Source organism: Anguilla rostrata, chromosome 2 (assembly GCF_018555375.3).
Source record: "Anguilla rostrata isolate EN2019 chromosome 2, ASM1855537v3, whole genome shotgun sequence".
NCBI lineage: Eukaryota > Metazoa > Chordata > Actinopteri > Anguilliformes > Anguillidae > Anguilla > Anguilla rostrata.
The window spans coordinates 70,264,463-70,279,876 of NC_057934.1; the positions used below are offsets into that span (position 1 = coordinate 70,264,463).

The 15,414-nt window shown below is 45.9% G+C and overlaps 2 protein-coding genes and 6 non-coding genes across 11 annotated transcripts in view; 1 reads left to right on the forward strand and 7 right to left on the reverse strand.

The window, feature by feature from the left end:
• Nucleotides 1-5,255, forward strand: part of LOC135249302 (long-chain fatty acid transport protein 1-like) — a 17,415-nt gene extending 12,160 nt beyond the window's left edge. For 2 of the 4 annotated variants that reach the window (XM_064324814.1, XM_064324813.1), the window contains 6 exons: nt 1-190; nt 363-489; nt 1,697-1,834; nt 2,018-2,182; nt 2,793-2,939; nt 3,208-5,255. The exon at nt 1-190 is cut by the window's left edge and continues 20 nt beyond it. In XM_064324814.1, coding sequence (XP_064180884.1) covers nt 1-190; nt 363-489; nt 1,697-1,834; nt 2,018-2,182; nt 2,793-2,939; nt 3,208-3,365 — 925 coding nt within the window. In that variant the 3' untranslated portion in view covers nt 3,366-5,255. The other 2 variants (XR_010328641.1, XM_064324815.1) reach the window with 2 other exon arrangements.
• Nucleotides 4,029-4,101, reverse strand: trnak-uuu (transfer RNA lysine (anticodon UUU)). Its single transcript has one exon. It is a non-coding gene; the product is annotated as a tRNA-Lys (tRNA).
• On the reverse strand, nt 5,026-5,098 carry trnak-uuu (transfer RNA lysine (anticodon UUU)). Its single transcript has one exon. It is a non-coding gene; the product is annotated as a tRNA-Lys (tRNA).
• Nucleotides 5,256-5,770: 515 nt separating the features above from the next.
• Nucleotides 5,771-11,997, reverse strand: LOC135249319 (E3 ubiquitin-protein ligase TRIM35-like). Its single transcript, XM_064324847.1, has 6 exons — nt 11,898-11,997; nt 8,766-8,861; nt 8,340-8,570; nt 7,846-7,868; nt 7,637-7,755; nt 5,771-6,769 (listed from the first exon to the last, which is right to left on the reverse strand). Exons 2-6 carry the CDS (start codon nt 8,850-8,852, stop codon nt 6,162-6,164), a joined length of 1,068 nt encoding a protein of 355 aa, XP_064180917.1. The 5' UTR covers nt 8,853-8,861; nt 11,898-11,997; the 3' UTR covers nt 5,771-6,161.
• Nucleotides 11,998-12,663: 666 nt separating this feature from the next.
• trnaw-cca (transfer RNA tryptophan (anticodon CCA)) lies at nt 12,664-12,735 on the reverse strand. The gene has a single exon. It is a non-coding gene; the product is annotated as a tRNA-Trp (tRNA).
• A 464-nt stretch (nt 12,736-13,199) lies between these two features.
• trnaw-cca (transfer RNA tryptophan (anticodon CCA)) lies at nt 13,200-13,271 on the reverse strand. Its single transcript has one exon. It is a non-coding gene; the product is annotated as a tRNA-Trp (tRNA).
• A 960-nt stretch (nt 13,272-14,231) lies between these two features.
• Nucleotides 14,232-14,303, reverse strand: trnaw-cca (transfer RNA tryptophan (anticodon CCA)). The gene has a single exon. It is a non-coding gene; the product is annotated as a tRNA-Trp (tRNA).
• A 970-nt stretch (nt 14,304-15,273) lies between these two features.
• trnaw-cca (transfer RNA tryptophan (anticodon CCA)) lies at nt 15,274-15,345 on the reverse strand. The gene has a single exon. It is a non-coding gene; the product is annotated as a tRNA-Trp (tRNA).
• Nucleotides 15,346-15,414: the final 69 nt, after the last annotated feature.

Consider the following 15,414-nt stretch of genomic DNA (forward strand, 5'->3'; position numbering starts at 1 on the left):
GATCTGCCGCTACCTGCTGGCGCAGCCGGCGCGGGCCTCGGAGACGGGCCACCGCGTGCGGCTGGCGGTGGGGAACGGGCTCCGGCCCAGCGTGTGGGAGGCCTTCACCCAGCGCTTCCGGGTCGCGCGGGTCGGCGAGTTCTACGGGGCCACCGAGTGCAACTGCAGCATCGCCAACTTGGACGGCAAGGTCAGGGGTCAAGGGTCAGGGGGTCACTTGTGACTTCAACTGGACTGCATATATATATATATGTAATGTTCTGGAAAGGTAGCTGCAATGCTGTATATACTGTTGACTCTGTTGTATCTCTCTCTCTGTCTCTCTGTGTCTGTCTCTCTCTCTCTCTCTCTCTCTCTCTCAGGTCGGGGCATGTGGGTTCAACAGCCGCATCTTCCCGAACATATACCCCATCCTCCTGGTGCGTGTGGAGGAAGAGACCATGGAGCTGGTCCGGGATGGGGCGGGGCTGTGTGTTCCCTGCCAGCCTGGTGAGTGCAAGGCTCCCTATCACCCTGCTCCGTGATTGGTGGAGCTTCCTATCACCCTGCTCCGTGATTGGTGGAGCTTCCTATCACCCTGCTCCGTGATTGGTGGAGCTTCCTGTCACCCTGCTCCGTGATTGGTGGAGGTCCTCTGTGTGATGTCACAACGGCCTCATTTCTATTTCGGTGGTGCCATCCATACCCCCTTATCCTGTTCACAGCAGATGCGGACACAAACCCTAGAACATAGAACCTAGGACATAGAACATGTTCTGTGGTTTCCGGGGTCCTCAGAACTCCCCGTAGGGTTCCTGCGGTCCTTGAAAGCCCCTTCTCATGTGTGTAAGTTCTGAGTGTGTGTAGACACGTGTGTATCGCCATCTCTTCCATGTGTATGTGTACCTGTCTCAGTGAGTTATATACCATTCTCAGTGTGTATGCAAATGTGCGTGTGTCTGTATACAGGTGTGTGTACCAGTCTCAGTGTGTGTGTACCTGTGTAAACGTGTGTGTACCAGTCTCAGTGTGTGTGTACCTGTGTAAACGTGTGTGTACCAGTCTCAGTGTGTGAGTACCTGTGTAAACGTGTGTGTACCAGTCTCAGTGTGTGTGTACCTGTATAAATGTGTGTGTACCAGTCTCAGTGTGTGTGTACCTGTGTAAACATGTGTGTACCAGTCTCAGTGTGTGAGTACTTGTATGAATGTGTGTGTACCAGTCTCAGAGTGTGTGTACCTGTGTAAACGTGTGTGTACCAGTATCAGTGTGTGAGTACCTGTATAAATGTGTGTGTACCAGTCTCAGTGTGTGAGTACTTGTATAAATGTGTGTGTACCAGTATCAGTGTGTGAGTACTTGTATAAATGTGTGTACCAGTCTCAGTGTGTGAGTACCTGTATAAATGTGTGTGTACCAGTCTCAGTGTGTGTGTACCTGTATAAATGTGTGTGTACCAGTGTACCTGTATAAAGGTGTGTGTACCACTGTACCTGTATAAATGTGTGTGTACCAGTGTACCTGTATAAATGTGTGTGTACCTGTATAAAGGTGTGTGTACCTGTATGAAGGTGTGTGTACCTGTATAAAGGTGTGTGTACCAGTGTATCTGTATGAAGGTGTGTGTACCTGTATAAAGGTGTGTGTACCAGTGTACCTGTATGAAGGTGTGTGTACCTGTATAAAGGTGTGCTTACCCTTCTGATGCTCGTCCCAGGGGAGCCGGGGCTTCTGGTTGGCCAGATTGACCAGCGGGACCCCCTGCGGAGATTTGACGGGTACGCCAGCCAGGACGCCACCAGCAAGAAGATCGCCCACAACATCTTCAGGAAGGGAGACTCCGCCTACCTCTCTGGTACGTCCTGTTCCTCAGGACTTCCCTCTCTCTCTATCTCACTGTCTCTCTCTCTGTCTCTCTCTTTCTCTGCCCTGTTCCTCAGGACCTCTCTCTCTCTCTGTCTCTCTCTCTTTCTCTTTCTCTGTGATCACACTCTACATTTACTCTCTCTCCCTCCCCTCGCTCTCTCCCTTCCCTCAGGTGATGTGCTGGTAATGGATGAGTTGGGGTACATGTATTTTCGGGACCGCAGTGGGGACACGTTTCGCTGGAGGGGGGAGAACGTCTCCACCACGGAGGTAGAGGGGACCCTCAGCACACTGCTGGGGCAGACCGACGTGGCTGTGTATGGAGTACCTGTCCCAGGTGAGAGAGAGTCCTCTACCTGTACCAGGTGAGAGAGAGCGCTGTACCTGTATCAGGTGAGAGAGAGTACTCTACCTGTATCAGGTGAGAGAGAGAGTACTCTGCCTGTACCAGGTGAGAGAGAGTGCTGTACCTGTATCAGGTGAGAGGAAGAGTGATGTACCTGTACCAGGTGAGAGAGAGTGCTGTACCTGTACCAGGTGAGAGAGTACTCTACCTGTATCAGGTGAGAGAGAGTACTCTACCTGTACCAGGTGAGAGAGAGAGAGTACTCTGCCTGTACCAGGTGAGAGAGAGTCCTGTACCTGTACCAGGTGAGAGAGAGAGTACTGTACCTGTACCAGGTGAGAGAGAGAGTGCTGTACCTGTACCAGGTGAGAGAGTACTCTACCTGTATCAGGTGAGAGAGAGTACTCTACCTGTATCAGGTGAGAGAGAGTCCTGTACCTGTACCAGGTGAGAGAGAGTCCTGTACCTGTACTCTTTATCTCTCCAGATTATGTGCATGTTTGTGCACGCATGCATGCAGACCCACAGGTCGTGTGTTCAGCACCTCTAAGCCCTTTCTCACCCCTCTGTAATGTACCTGTGTCCGTGTGTCTGTGCACAGGTGTGGAGGGAAAGGCGGGTATGGCGGCCATAGCTGACGGGACAGGGAAGTTCGACTGCGACTCGTTTTTGCGGGAGGTGCAGAAGGCCCTGCCCCCCTACGCCCGACCCATCTTCCTGCGCATCTGTCACCAGGTGGACACCACAGGTGAGATTTAGCACCTCCATCTTATTCCTCTTTTTGAGTCAGGCAATGTTTTTCATTTTGCCCTTTTTCATTTCTCTCTCTCTCTTGTTCTACCCCTTCTTCCCTTTTTTATTGTCTAGTTTTTTTTTTTGCAGCTATAGATTAGTGTCCATAGGTGATAATATGTAGTATACATAATTGTGCTCTCTGAGATGATTATGTAATAACATTTGAGCAAGATGAGTCAAATATATGCCCCCCCCCCCTCCCTCCTCCCTCCCTGCTCCAGGCACCTTTAAGATCCAGAAGACCAGATTACGGAGGGAGGGGTTTGACCCACGTCGCTGCCATGACCCCGTCTACTTCCTGAACGGCCCGGCTGGCCGTTACAAGGTCTTGGACGAGGAGCTGCACAAGGCCATCGTGGAGGGAAGGGTGCCTCTATGAGACGGACAGACGGACGGACCGACGGCGGGGGAAAGGGAGGATGTGGACGGACAGATATCGGGAAATCGGGATGTCGGGAATAGCTGGATATCTCTGCGTGGGTTCTCCCGTGTGCAGTGTGCTGCGGTGTGACGTGGCAGATACGCACGGCTGAGGGATGGGCTAGTCCGCGATCCGCGGAGGACTTCGGCGCTAGTGACGTTGCGATTTGTTTTTGGAAAACTACCCCAGGGAGAAGAGAGAGGAGAAGAAGAAGAAGAAGAAGAGGGGGACAGGAGAGAGAGGGAGGGAAGAGGAGGAAGAGATAGGAAGGGGAAAAAGGTGGAGCTGAGGGGGGTTTTTGGTGCTAACTTTAGTCAGTGACTGTTACCATGACAGCAAGATGATGACAGAGGAAGAGTTACTGAGAGCTCTACACTTGGACTGGAACTCTGGGGAGAACTTTGTAGAAACACTGTTTTATGCTTTATTTTATTTTTTGGAAGAGAAATTAGACTAGGTGCAGGAGGGTCCGTGACATCACATCCACCAGGGGGCGCCTCGCTTTGTGGCTGCTGTGTGCTGCCTGAGCAAAGGAAATCACAGCGTTGGCAGTAATTTACACTAATTGCATTTACACTGGGTTTACACCTTTCACGGGCTGTGCAAGAGTATAAATGAGGCCGCCCGAACAGGGACTTGAACCCTGGACCCTCAGATTAAAAGTCTGATGCTCTACCGACTGAGCTATCCGGGCTCTGTGGTGCAGAACCTACAGGGCAACAGCATAGTCGAACAGAACGAACGCCAGTCTTGCCTACTTCTTTCATATTTCCTGTTTTGTTTAAAGTGTCTTTGTAACAGTGTAAAAAAGCATTATGCAAATACATTTTTAATTGAACTGACAGCATGTTTTTTGGTTTGTTCTATGTTGTTGATTTTGTAAAGCCTCACTCTCTCTCTGTACTTGTGCAGCCACCCTAGCAGTAGAGCTTGCGTCTCTAACTGATTCTATGGCAACAGCTGGTAGATGTGTGTAGGCCTGCCTAGTGGGAAGATTGTAGGTGTGTGTTGATATTTGTTGACGTAGGCGTGCGTGTGTACAAGGCATATAGGGGTGCGAACACGAGTGAGTTCAAGAGCGTACACAAGTAAACATATCAGTGTATTTACGCTGAATGCTACAGCATTTAAACTGTTGTACAATGGAGCAAATTCAGACATTTACGTGAAATATTTAATATATTCAGGAAACATTCAGTAAATGTTTCCATACATAAATGCTTGTTTTCATACCCTTGGGAGGGAAGAGGAGGAAGAGGTAGGAAGGGGAAAAAGGTGGAGCTGAGGGGGGTTTTTGGTGCTAACTTTAGTCAGTGACTGTTACCATGACAGCAAGATGATGACAGAGGAAGAGTTACTGAGAGCTCTACACTTGGACTGGAACTCTGGGGAGAACTTTGTAAAAACACTGTTTCATGCTTTATTTGGAAGAGAAATTAGACTAGGTGCAGGAGGGTCCGTGACATCACATCCACCAGGGGGCGCCTGGCTTTGTGGCTGCTGTGTGCTGCCTGGGTGGCCTGAGCAAAGGAAATCACAGTGTTGGCAGTAATTTACACTAATTGCATTTACACTGGGTTTGCACCTTTCACGGGCAGTGCAAGAGTATAAATGAGGCCGCCCGAACAGGGACTTGAACCCTGGACCCTCAGATTAAAAGTCTGATGCTCTACCGACTGAGCTATCCGGGCTCTGTGGTGCAAAGCCTACAGGGCAACAGCATAGCCGAACAGAACGAACGCCAGTCTTGCCTACTTCTTTCATATTTCCTGTTTTGTTTAAAGTGTCTTTGTAACAGTGTCTCTGTAAAAAAAGCATTATGCAAATACATTTTTAATTGAACTGACAGCATGTTTTTTGGTTTTTTGTGTGTGTACAAAGCATATAGGGGTGCAGACACGAGTGAGTTCAAGAACGTACACAAGTAAACATATCAGTATATTTACGCTGAATGCTACAGCATTTAAACTGTTGTACAATGGAGCAAATTCAGACATTTACGTGAAATATTTAATATATTCAGGAAACATTCGGTAAATGTTTCCATGCATAAATGCTTGTTTTCACACCCTCGGAGAACCCTCTTCCTGGACACACAACGTCTTGTGTGTTTTCATTTTAACTCTAATTTGGCACACCTGATTCTACCCATTAGCAGCTGAAGGAGATCTCTAGCTGTTGAATGAGGTGTACTTTGTTAGGGCTGGAGTCACAATGCTGTTCAGGTTTTGCATAAGGTGATGTCTGAGGAAGTGAGATCTGACTGAAGTGGCTTAGATCACAGCCCAGCTTGTGGTAGAGAAAGTGGCTGAGGGGTCTCTGATGGAGCTTAAGTGGGTTTTCTGGGCTCCTGGTTATCTATGACTCAGACACACACTGGTTTTCAATCAGAGGATAACACCAAAAAAAAAAAGGCCGGCTTACTTAACTCAAATTACACATGCAAAAAAAGGAAGTGCTAAAGCAAATTAGCTTTAACAACATGCTATGAGTCTGTCGCTCAAGCTAATTCTTATGTTGTGTATTTCATTCTGTACATTTTCCAAAAAAGCCATATGTATTTTCTAATATCATTTACAAACCATTGGCAAACCTCATGTGTCAAATATACTTTCTGGGTAGCCATCAGCCTTCAGGTTATTTACTGAAGCAGTGCAGGTTAAATACCTCACTCAAGGGTACGGTACAATGGCAGTGCCCCATCTGAGAATTGAACCTGCAACCTCTGACCCCTTGAGTTATGAGCTAATGGCATCACTCGAGGGAATTTCGGCGGGACGGTGTGAGGGCTTGTCCAGCGGAGTCTTCGTCCACCTCAACGGACACCTTCTCCGGCAAGATTCTCAGGGACCTCCGTGTGCAGATGCTCTCAAAGTAGGGGTACACCTGCTCCGTGAAGGTGTGCGTGAAGGTGTAGAGGGGGGCGCTGTCGGCCTCCGCGGGGTCGCAGAAGGTGACCTGACCACCGTCCCAGTCCAGCTCCACCCTAACCCTCTGGAGCCTCTTCTGGACCGGGATGAAGGACCAGGGTGTTTCCATCGCCCAGTACCCCCCGTCCCTTAAGCTGATGGTCCACAGGCCCTCCTCAGGACACGCCGAAAACTCCTCCTTCCTGCGGACGGAGCTCACCGCCACGCCCAGCGTCCAGTTGGCGCTGTCCCCCACCTCCACCTCCCAGCTGTGCCTCCCCGAGCTGTAGCCCTGGGACCCCAGCACACAGGCGTAGGGGTCAAACCTCTCCGGGTTACTGGGGAACTGCTGCTGCCCCGCCCCCACCTCGTCCCCCCCCTGACCCCCCCGAGTCAGATCATCAGAGAGGGCCAGGGAGCGGGCAGCTGTGTTGGGGTCCAGAATGACAGGGGCTTTAGGTGCGTGGGGGCAAGGAGAGGAGAGAGAGAGGGAGGGAGAGAGAGAATGAGGGAGAGGGGGAGAGAAGAGATAGAAGGATAGAGTGAGATGGAGAAGGGGAAAGAGGGAGGGAGAGTGAATGAGAGGGAGCAGGGAGGAGGAGAGTGAAGCAGAGAGAATTAGAGGGAGAAGGGGTGAGAGGAGAGAGGGAGAGAGAATGAGGGAGAAGGGGAGAGAGGAGAGAGAGAAGGAGGGAGAGGGAGATTTGAAATGTTAACTTTTTTTAAATCATTTTATTATATATATATATATATCATTCTGAATCCTGAAAGAAAAATAGCATTGTGTCTTGAATGGCAGAAACGTGTGAAAATGCAGCGAACATATTTTTTTTAAATACTGTTTATGTTTATTAAATATCCCTTGCACTGTAGGATTCATTACAGTAGGATGCGCATATGATTAAGGCCAGAAACCCATGTCCCCTACAAGGGACAAAAATTAATTGCGAGGTCACAGGAGGCTTAACAGCTAAGAGCGGAATTTCACTGTATCACAATAAATATTGTCATCTATTTCCAAAAAAAAAAGAAAAAAAGCAAGAGGAAAGAGTGTAAAAAGCGATGATGTGGGTGCTCGGAGATGCCAATGCCGACACAATGAGGTTTATTACTGTAATGTAATGTAATATTACCTTGGGGGCAGTTGAAAAAGGGTGACTATTGTTACAGTGCGTAAAAGAGAAAACTGCAGTAATGGCTTATTACGACCACTAGGGGTCATAATAAGCCATAACAAACCGAGTTGCACCATGGCGTCAAACGTTTAGTGCCTTCCTTTGGCGTAAGGTAGTAGGACCGTTAGTCTAGTTAAATACTCACTGTACTGAACGGTCCCCAGCATCTTCTCCCAGACTCTGTACTTGAGGTTGCTCAGGTGTTTGCACACGTCGATCAGCGCCCCCGGATCTTTCCCAGGGATCTGAGGTGCCGCCCAGACCCTGTGGTAAAGGGTCAGGGGTCATGGGTCAAGAGTGCCGTGGTCCATTCAGATAAACAGGAGTGAGAGAAAGGAGGTGAAAACTGCTTACCTTTTCATTGTGTCTTCATAAGCCTAGAAAACAAAAAATAAAATGTTACTCTCACGTTAGTGTGGATTTATGTGACTTCGGGAAGTGGAGTCTCAGTTTTTTTGCCCCATGGAAACGAGTACGGAGTGCATTAAAATAAAAACTAGATTACTTCACTAAAAAGTTCACTAGAATTGCTGCTTTTTTGCACAACGTTGTCAGTTTGAGAAAATTTTAATAATTGGTTTAAGCGGGGGCAGTTTGCATTGAACTTGCACCATGGCTGCATCAAAAAAAAAAAAAAAATCAACCTCAGATGAATGATAAGTACTGCTTTCCGAGAAAAGAAATCCACTTGGATTCACCTTTTTGGTGTTTGCATATCAAAAGCAATTATTTTAGTGATCAAAGGTGAATCCACTGTAAAAATGCTGCTGAAAACCAACAGTTGTCTAACATGGACTTAGCTGCTCATATTTCTACTGTGCTTTTATTTGGATTTATTGATCATTTACCAGGAGGAAGGAGACATCTTCAGCTTCCAGCTCGTCCTTCACAACCTTGATTGTGTCCGAGAGAGTGGATATATCGCCTTTCATTTGCTCGATCTTCTCCTTCATCATCCGACTCTTCCGCTCCTCTTCCTCCCTCACCGCGGCGATCCTGGCCTCCTCTTCCTCCCGCAGAAACTGACGGAGTTTCTCGAACTCGTTTTTTATCTGTCTCTCCGTCTGTTGGGCCTGGCCCTGGAACAGACCAGAGCATCCTTCAGGGCTGCACACACCGTTTGAACTGAGGAGAAATTATTGTGAACATTTTGTCGCGTTTAATATTATAAACATCTATGTTTTCATGTTGAATTCCGTATCTGTATGCACTTTGGACTACTGAATAATAACAATAATAATTCTTTATTTAAACTTTATTTTTATTGTTCATACCAGGGTGTGCTTGAAAACGTGATCACAGGAGCGTGAGGCTAAACGAAATTCCTCCAGTTTCTCTTCCAATGGGCGAAGAGCAGCCATGGTTTCCACCTGGAATTAAAGGACAGACAGACAGACATGCACACAGATAGACAGGCAGGCAGACAGTCAGACACATGCAGACAGGCAGGCAGACAAGCAGACAGACAGACATACAGGCAGGCGGACAGACAGATAGGCAGACAGACAGACATACAGGCAGGCGGACAGACAGATAGGCAGACAGACAGACAGGCAGGCAAGCAGAGAGATAGACAGATAGGCAGACAGACAGACAGACAGGCAGGCAGGCAGAGAGACAGACAGGTGGACAGATGGACAGGCAGACAGACAGACATGCAGAAAGACAGACAGGGAGGCAGACAGAAGGACAGGCAGGCAAGCAGACATGCAGACAGACAGATGGACAGACAGACATGCAGACATACAGACAGATAGGCAAGCAGGCAGGCAGACAGACAGGTAGACAGACAGACAGACAGATAGGCAGACATACATACATACATACAGACAGATGGACAGACAGACAGATGGACAGAGTGAGCATACAGACAGTGTTCATAATTGCATTTTTTCCTGATGTGAAATAATTATTAATAAATAAAGATTCTCTGATATTTCGGCTTTATATTAAACTATGTATTGTATCAGATGTGTGGACTCGATGTGTGTATGTATGTGCTGACATGAGTGCATGCTTGTCAGTAATTTAGTAAAAGTAAATAAAAAGGATTAAATATCCCCACCTGGGGGACACATCTACACACTTCAACCCCGTGTTTCAGCAGGACGAGCCAAACAGTAGCCCCAGAATATATTTTTGAAGAATGTGTTTTTCATCAACTGCAGTTTGCCGAAAAATCGAAGTTTATGTATTTATCGGTTTAGAGGTTAGTGGTTGTATTGCATGTATATGCACACACCAAACAAATAAGAGCAAACTGCTGGGAGGAGGAGTGGCCACAAACCATAGCAAAAGTAACATTACATTAGATAACATTACATTTATTTGGCAGATGCTTTTATCCAAAGCGACATACAAAAAGTGCATTTCATGGTCATAGACAACTACTAAACACAGGTTCAATAAGATTCAATACTTATTTTGTGCAGCTATTTCTAGCCAGGAACATACAAGTAAAAGACATACAAAAAAATTTCTCATGGTGTGTCCGTAGTCTGAAATGAAGCATGGGCAGTTTTAGGGGGGACTGGTCCCCTCAACACACGTACACGTCAATCACACACACAGGGACAGGGACAGGGACAGGGGATGAGGGAGGGATGGATGGATGGGGGGGGGGGGCGGTGAGATTTGCCTCCAGAGGGGATCGGACTCCCAGGGGCTCCATTACACAAACCCATCCGTTTTTTTAAACTTGAGAGAGTTCTGCCCCTTTGACTGGGACAAATTAGCAGATCCTCTGTCGTTCAGAGAAATTAAGAAGCCGAGGACAGGTGAGAACAGGCCATTCTGCCAATCTGGGTCTGTCGTTCCTCTTCTGACCAGAGAGAGCAACAAGAACCGCATCATTCCTGAACTTAAACACCCAGATGGGGTGTCTTCGCCTGCAATGCATGACCTACCGAGCTGAAATTAACATGAGCTTGTGTTTACGACCTGTCACCGTTTTCATGACAAACTGCCACCGATGATTGAATGTTTTTTTTTTTTTTTTAAATAATCGGTCTTGGTCCCTTAGATTTTTCTGTCAGTTCTGCTCTGTGACTTTACGACATAAATACAGTTAATGATTTCAATATCTTTTTATAATAACCTGGGAAGTGCGTGATGGCTATATCTATGGGTGATTTATGGCTGTAAGTTAACACTGGTAATCGAATACTTATTTTAAACATTCTGTAGAGTTGATACTCCTGACACATTTATATGAAATTTCAATTTATTTGGAGCAGTAGACTTATATACCTCTTTATAAGTAACACCATGGCCCTCTACAGTTCACATGTCATTTTTACAACTGTTTCCATGCAATAAACTATCTAATAAATGTAACAGTAAATCTGTTCATTTCCTGTAGCTACAATAAATCTAGCCATCTCCTATAACTACAGTAAATCTATTCATTTCAGGTAACTCCAGTAAATCAATTTACTTCCTGCAATTGCCATACATTCTGTTGCGACAATAAATCTATTCACTTCGTATAATGACAAAAATCTTTTCATTTTAACTACAATAAATCTGTTTAATTTCCTTGACAATACATTTTTCAGGTTCATGTAATTTTGCTTAATCTGTTCAGTTTCTGTTTCTGTAACTGTAACTTAGTATTGAACAATATTTCAGCCTTATTTTTGCTATAATTGTCATTAACTGTAAAATAAAATCACAAAATTTTATAACGTTTTAAGCAATTTTCTTTAATTTCTTGTTTGTTTTTTTTCTCACAAATACAGACCTGCAAATAATCAGTCACCTCTAATCACCCTCAGAAAAAATGTGCCTAAAAAGGTACAATTCTTGTGACTGTTCTGGTGCCCTATGGGTACATAGAAGTGTACCCCTATTCATGGGTTTAATAATAATTTTGCTTGTACCCAAAGAACCGAAATGTACCTCCACTGCATCTTTGTTTCTGAGAGTGATTATATTTCTGTAGATATGTTAGATTTAGGCTGCTGGTACTCTACTGGACTGGACTGGACTGGACTGGGCTGGGCTTGGGGGGCGTGCTGCGGAGATGGTGCCGTTGCAGGTCACTGTTATGGCGTGAAACTAAGACCCCCCTAGAGCCCAAAAAGGTTGAATGCTAATACAGAGACACGCACTCGCACACATACTATAAATGCCATCGAGGGCAAAAACATGCATAAAAGTGCACAGATTGACCACTACATTTAGCACAGTTAGACACGCTCACAAATTCGACATTACGATGGACCAGACACTCAGACTGATTTGTGGCTTAGCCAGTCACAAGCTCAGACAAAATGCCTTTAATGATAAAGGCACACTCACAGATTGACAGGTGAAAACGATTATGTCGCGAAAATGCAGCCAAGCATTCTAGAGTAGCCGGAAGCCTCCAAAGACGGTCCTAAAACCGAGAGATCTTACCTCACCTTATCTGTCACCCCCCCGGAGTCCCGAACAGAATGTTCTGAGGAGGGTAACGGTCCACCACCACCACCCCCAAAAAAGTTGAGCAATGTCAGACATGCCCAGCACACAAGAGGGATGGGAGGGTGTGGGAGGGGGGGGGGGGGGGGGGGGGGTTGGGGGTGGTTGGGGGGGGTTGGCGGGGGTGGGGGTTTCAATAACACACAGAGCAGGACTCCGGTGTCTATAAGTGGCTGGCTGGCTGTCTGAAACTACATGTTCTGTGTGTGTGGATATAGGGCTGGAACACAGGATTGAGTTTCAGTAAACACAGCCTGCTAAAAGCACAGAGACACCCCTGAAATAACCTCGACCCTTTTATAGGTCCCCCCTCCAGACAAACTCCCATAAACCTCTCTGTTTAGTCCATATTCATCAGAATAAAGCAAAATAGCATTGTTTCTAATGCTTGACGCTTGATTCTTGATGCAATGCTAAAGGGGTTTTGGCTGTCCTATGACCCAAAGATAAAATGAATAATGACACCGGCTAATCAGAAGAGGATTTTTTAGAATTCAGGCTTGATCTTGCCTGAATTTTTCATATTCCCTGTTTCTGTGAAGTGTCTCAGTAGAGAGGGCCTTTTTTCACGGATAGGGTGTTTTCTGACGTCACCGTAGTAACACCACCGTTTTCAAGCTCATTAGATGCCATTTGTGTCATCAGCTGTTTTAACGTACACTTCTTCAGCTTGGAAATGCGTTCCTGCTGAAAAAGGCAGTGCTGCTTTGACCTCGACGTGATTTGAACACGCAACCTTCTGATCTGGAGTCAGACGCGCTACCGTTGCGCCACGAAGCCAGCCTGTTGGGATTTTCCAGTTCACACGCACCGGTTTACCGACTCTAACTGGTGCATCTTCACTCAGCTCTTCAAAGGCTTCATGAGCACACTTTTCAGGAAGTAACGGACCAATTTTTGTTTATTTTGTTATGAAAGGGGGACCCAGAGCAATATTTTTTTCAGGGGCCCAAAATGTCTAGTTGCGCCCCAGGCAGTATGTTTGGTAGGCAATACAGATTTTGAGGACACAGTCGTTAGGAGACTGATTAGGCCAACGGCAAAGGTGAAAAACTGGTGCAAATTAAATGCTGAAAAGTCAGTTTCATCTGTCTGTAAATGACGTGTATTTTTCACCGAAGGTATGCTTTCTGTTGTCATTGTAGTATCTCAAGCTTTTTAGATGCCATTAGTGTCATCAGCTATTTTAACGTACACTTCTTCAGCTTGGAAATGCGTTACTGCTGAAAAAGTCAGTGCTGCTTTGACCTCGACGTGATTTGAACACGCAACCTTCTGATCTGGAGTCAGACGCGCTACCGTTGCGCCACGAAGCCAGCCTGCTGGGTTTCCTAGTTCACACGCACCAGTTTACTGACTCTAACTGGTGCCTCTTTACTCAGCTCTTCAAAGGCTTCATGTCAAATGCTGTTCCTTGAACAGGGAGAGACCACATAGCAACACTTGCGAGTGCAAATTGGACTTTTCCAAAAGTTGAGAAGTTTCAAGAATTCTCGAAGAAGAAAATTTGAACTAAACAACCATTTTACGAAGTACGACAGACCAAAGTAAAATCTTTGCCATCAAAGCCATGCTTTACAACTGCTGGATTTCAGAACTAGTTGATCTTACGCTTTGGCACGTTAAAAAAAAAGCACTGCTTTGATGTAAATCACTGGAGAGGGACAGTGTGATAATTGACTGACAAGAATGGTCCATAAATTGCTTTCTGAGTGGTGACTGATTTGCATTTGAAAAAACTGCCCGGGAAGAAACTGGGTTCCCAACCTATCACACCTGCAAATCCCTGATAGATCAGTTTAAGTTGAAAAGCGGCTATGATACTTTATACATATGTGTCCGACTAGTTTCTCTCTCAGTCCCTGTGGCTGCCAAACATGCCCAAGCCAGAACACTACTTGAACCACATTTCACAGATCGGGGGGAGGGGTGCTTCTGGAACAGGCTCACTTGTCTTTACTGATGATGTAATGGAGAATGGCAGCAGTAGGATGCATATATTACTAGGTAGGCAATACAGATTTGAGGACACAGTCGTTAGGAGACTGATTAGGCCAACGGCAAAGCTCAAATACTGGTGCAAATTAAATGCTGAAAAGTCAGTTTCATCTGTGTGTAAACACTGTATTTTTTCACAGATTGTATGCTTTCTGTTGTCATTGTAGTAACGCAAGTTTTTGATCAAGCTCATTAGATGCCATTTGTGTCATCAGCTGTTTTAACGTACACTTCTTCAGCTTGGAAATGCGTTCCTGCTGAAAAAGGCAGTGCTGCTTTGACCTCGACGTGATTTGAACACGCAATCTTCTGATCTGGAGTCAGACGCGCTACCGTTGCGCCACGAAGCCAGCCTGTTGGGGTTCCCAGTTCACACGCACCAGTTTACTGACTCTAACAGGTGCCTCTTCACTCAGCTCTTCAAAGGCTTTGTGTCAAATGCTGTTCCTTGAACATGGAGAGACCACATTGCAACACTTGCGAGTGCAAATTGGACTTTTCCAAAAGTTGAGAAGTTTCAAGAATTCTCGAAGAAGAAATTTGAACTAAACAACCTTTTTGTACGAAGTACGACAGACCAAAGTAAAATCTTTGCCATCAAAGCCATGCTGTCTCTGGGTTCCAGGACTTTACAACTGCTGGATTTCAGAACTAGTTGATCTTACGCTTTGGCACATTAAAAAAAGGCACTGCTTTGATGTAAATCACTGGAGAGGGACAGTGTGATAATTGATTGACAAGAATGGCCCATAAATTGCTTTCTGAGTGGTGACTGATTTGCATTTGAAAAAACTGCCCGGGAAGAAATTGGGTTCCCAACCTATCACCCCTGCAAATCCCCGATAGATCAGTTTAAGTTGAAAAGCGGATATGATACTTTATACATATGTGTCCGACTAGTTTCTCTCTCAGTTCCTGTGGCTGCCAAACATGCCCAAGCCAGAACACTACTTGAACCACATTTCACAGATCGGGGGGAGGGGTGCTTCTGGAACAGGCTCACTTGTCTTTACTGATGATGTAATGGAGAATGGCAGCAGTAGGATGCATATATTACTAGGTAGGCAATACAGATTTTGAGGACACAGTCGTTAGGAGACTGATTAGGCCAACGGCAAAGGTCAAAAACTGGTGCAAATTAAATGCTGAACAGTAACTTTCATCTGTGTGTAAACACTGTGTATTTTTTCACTGATTGTATGTTTTTTGTTGTCATTGTAGTAACTCAAGCTCTTTAGATGCCATTTGTGTCATCAGCTGTTTTAACGTACACTTCTTCAGCTTGGAAATGCGTTCCTGCTGAAAAAGTCAGTGCTGCTTTGACCTCGACGTGATTTGAACACGCAACCTTCTGATCTGGAGTCAGACGCGCTACCGTTGCGCCACGAAGCCAGCCTGCTGGAAAGCTCCAGGTCACATGCATCAGTTTACAATGAAAGCAGTGAAGGAACTGCAAAAAAA

What these genes read in the sequence shown, in the direction of transcription:
- LOC135249319 (XM_064324847.1), bottom strand. Translation starts at nt 8,852, where the DNA reads ATGGCTGCTCTTCGCCCATTGGAAGAGAAACTGGAGGAATTTCGTTTA. An exon ending in AAGATGTCTCCTTCCTCCTG is followed by an intron (nt 7,869 to 8,339) that starts GTAAATGATCAA and finishes TTTGTTTTCTAG; the next exon opens with GCTTATGAAGACACAATGAA. An exon ending in TATGAAGACACAATGAAAAG is followed by an intron (nt 7,756 to 7,845) that starts GTAAGCAGTTTT and finishes CCTTTACCACAG; the next exon opens with GGTCTGGGCGGCACCTCAGA.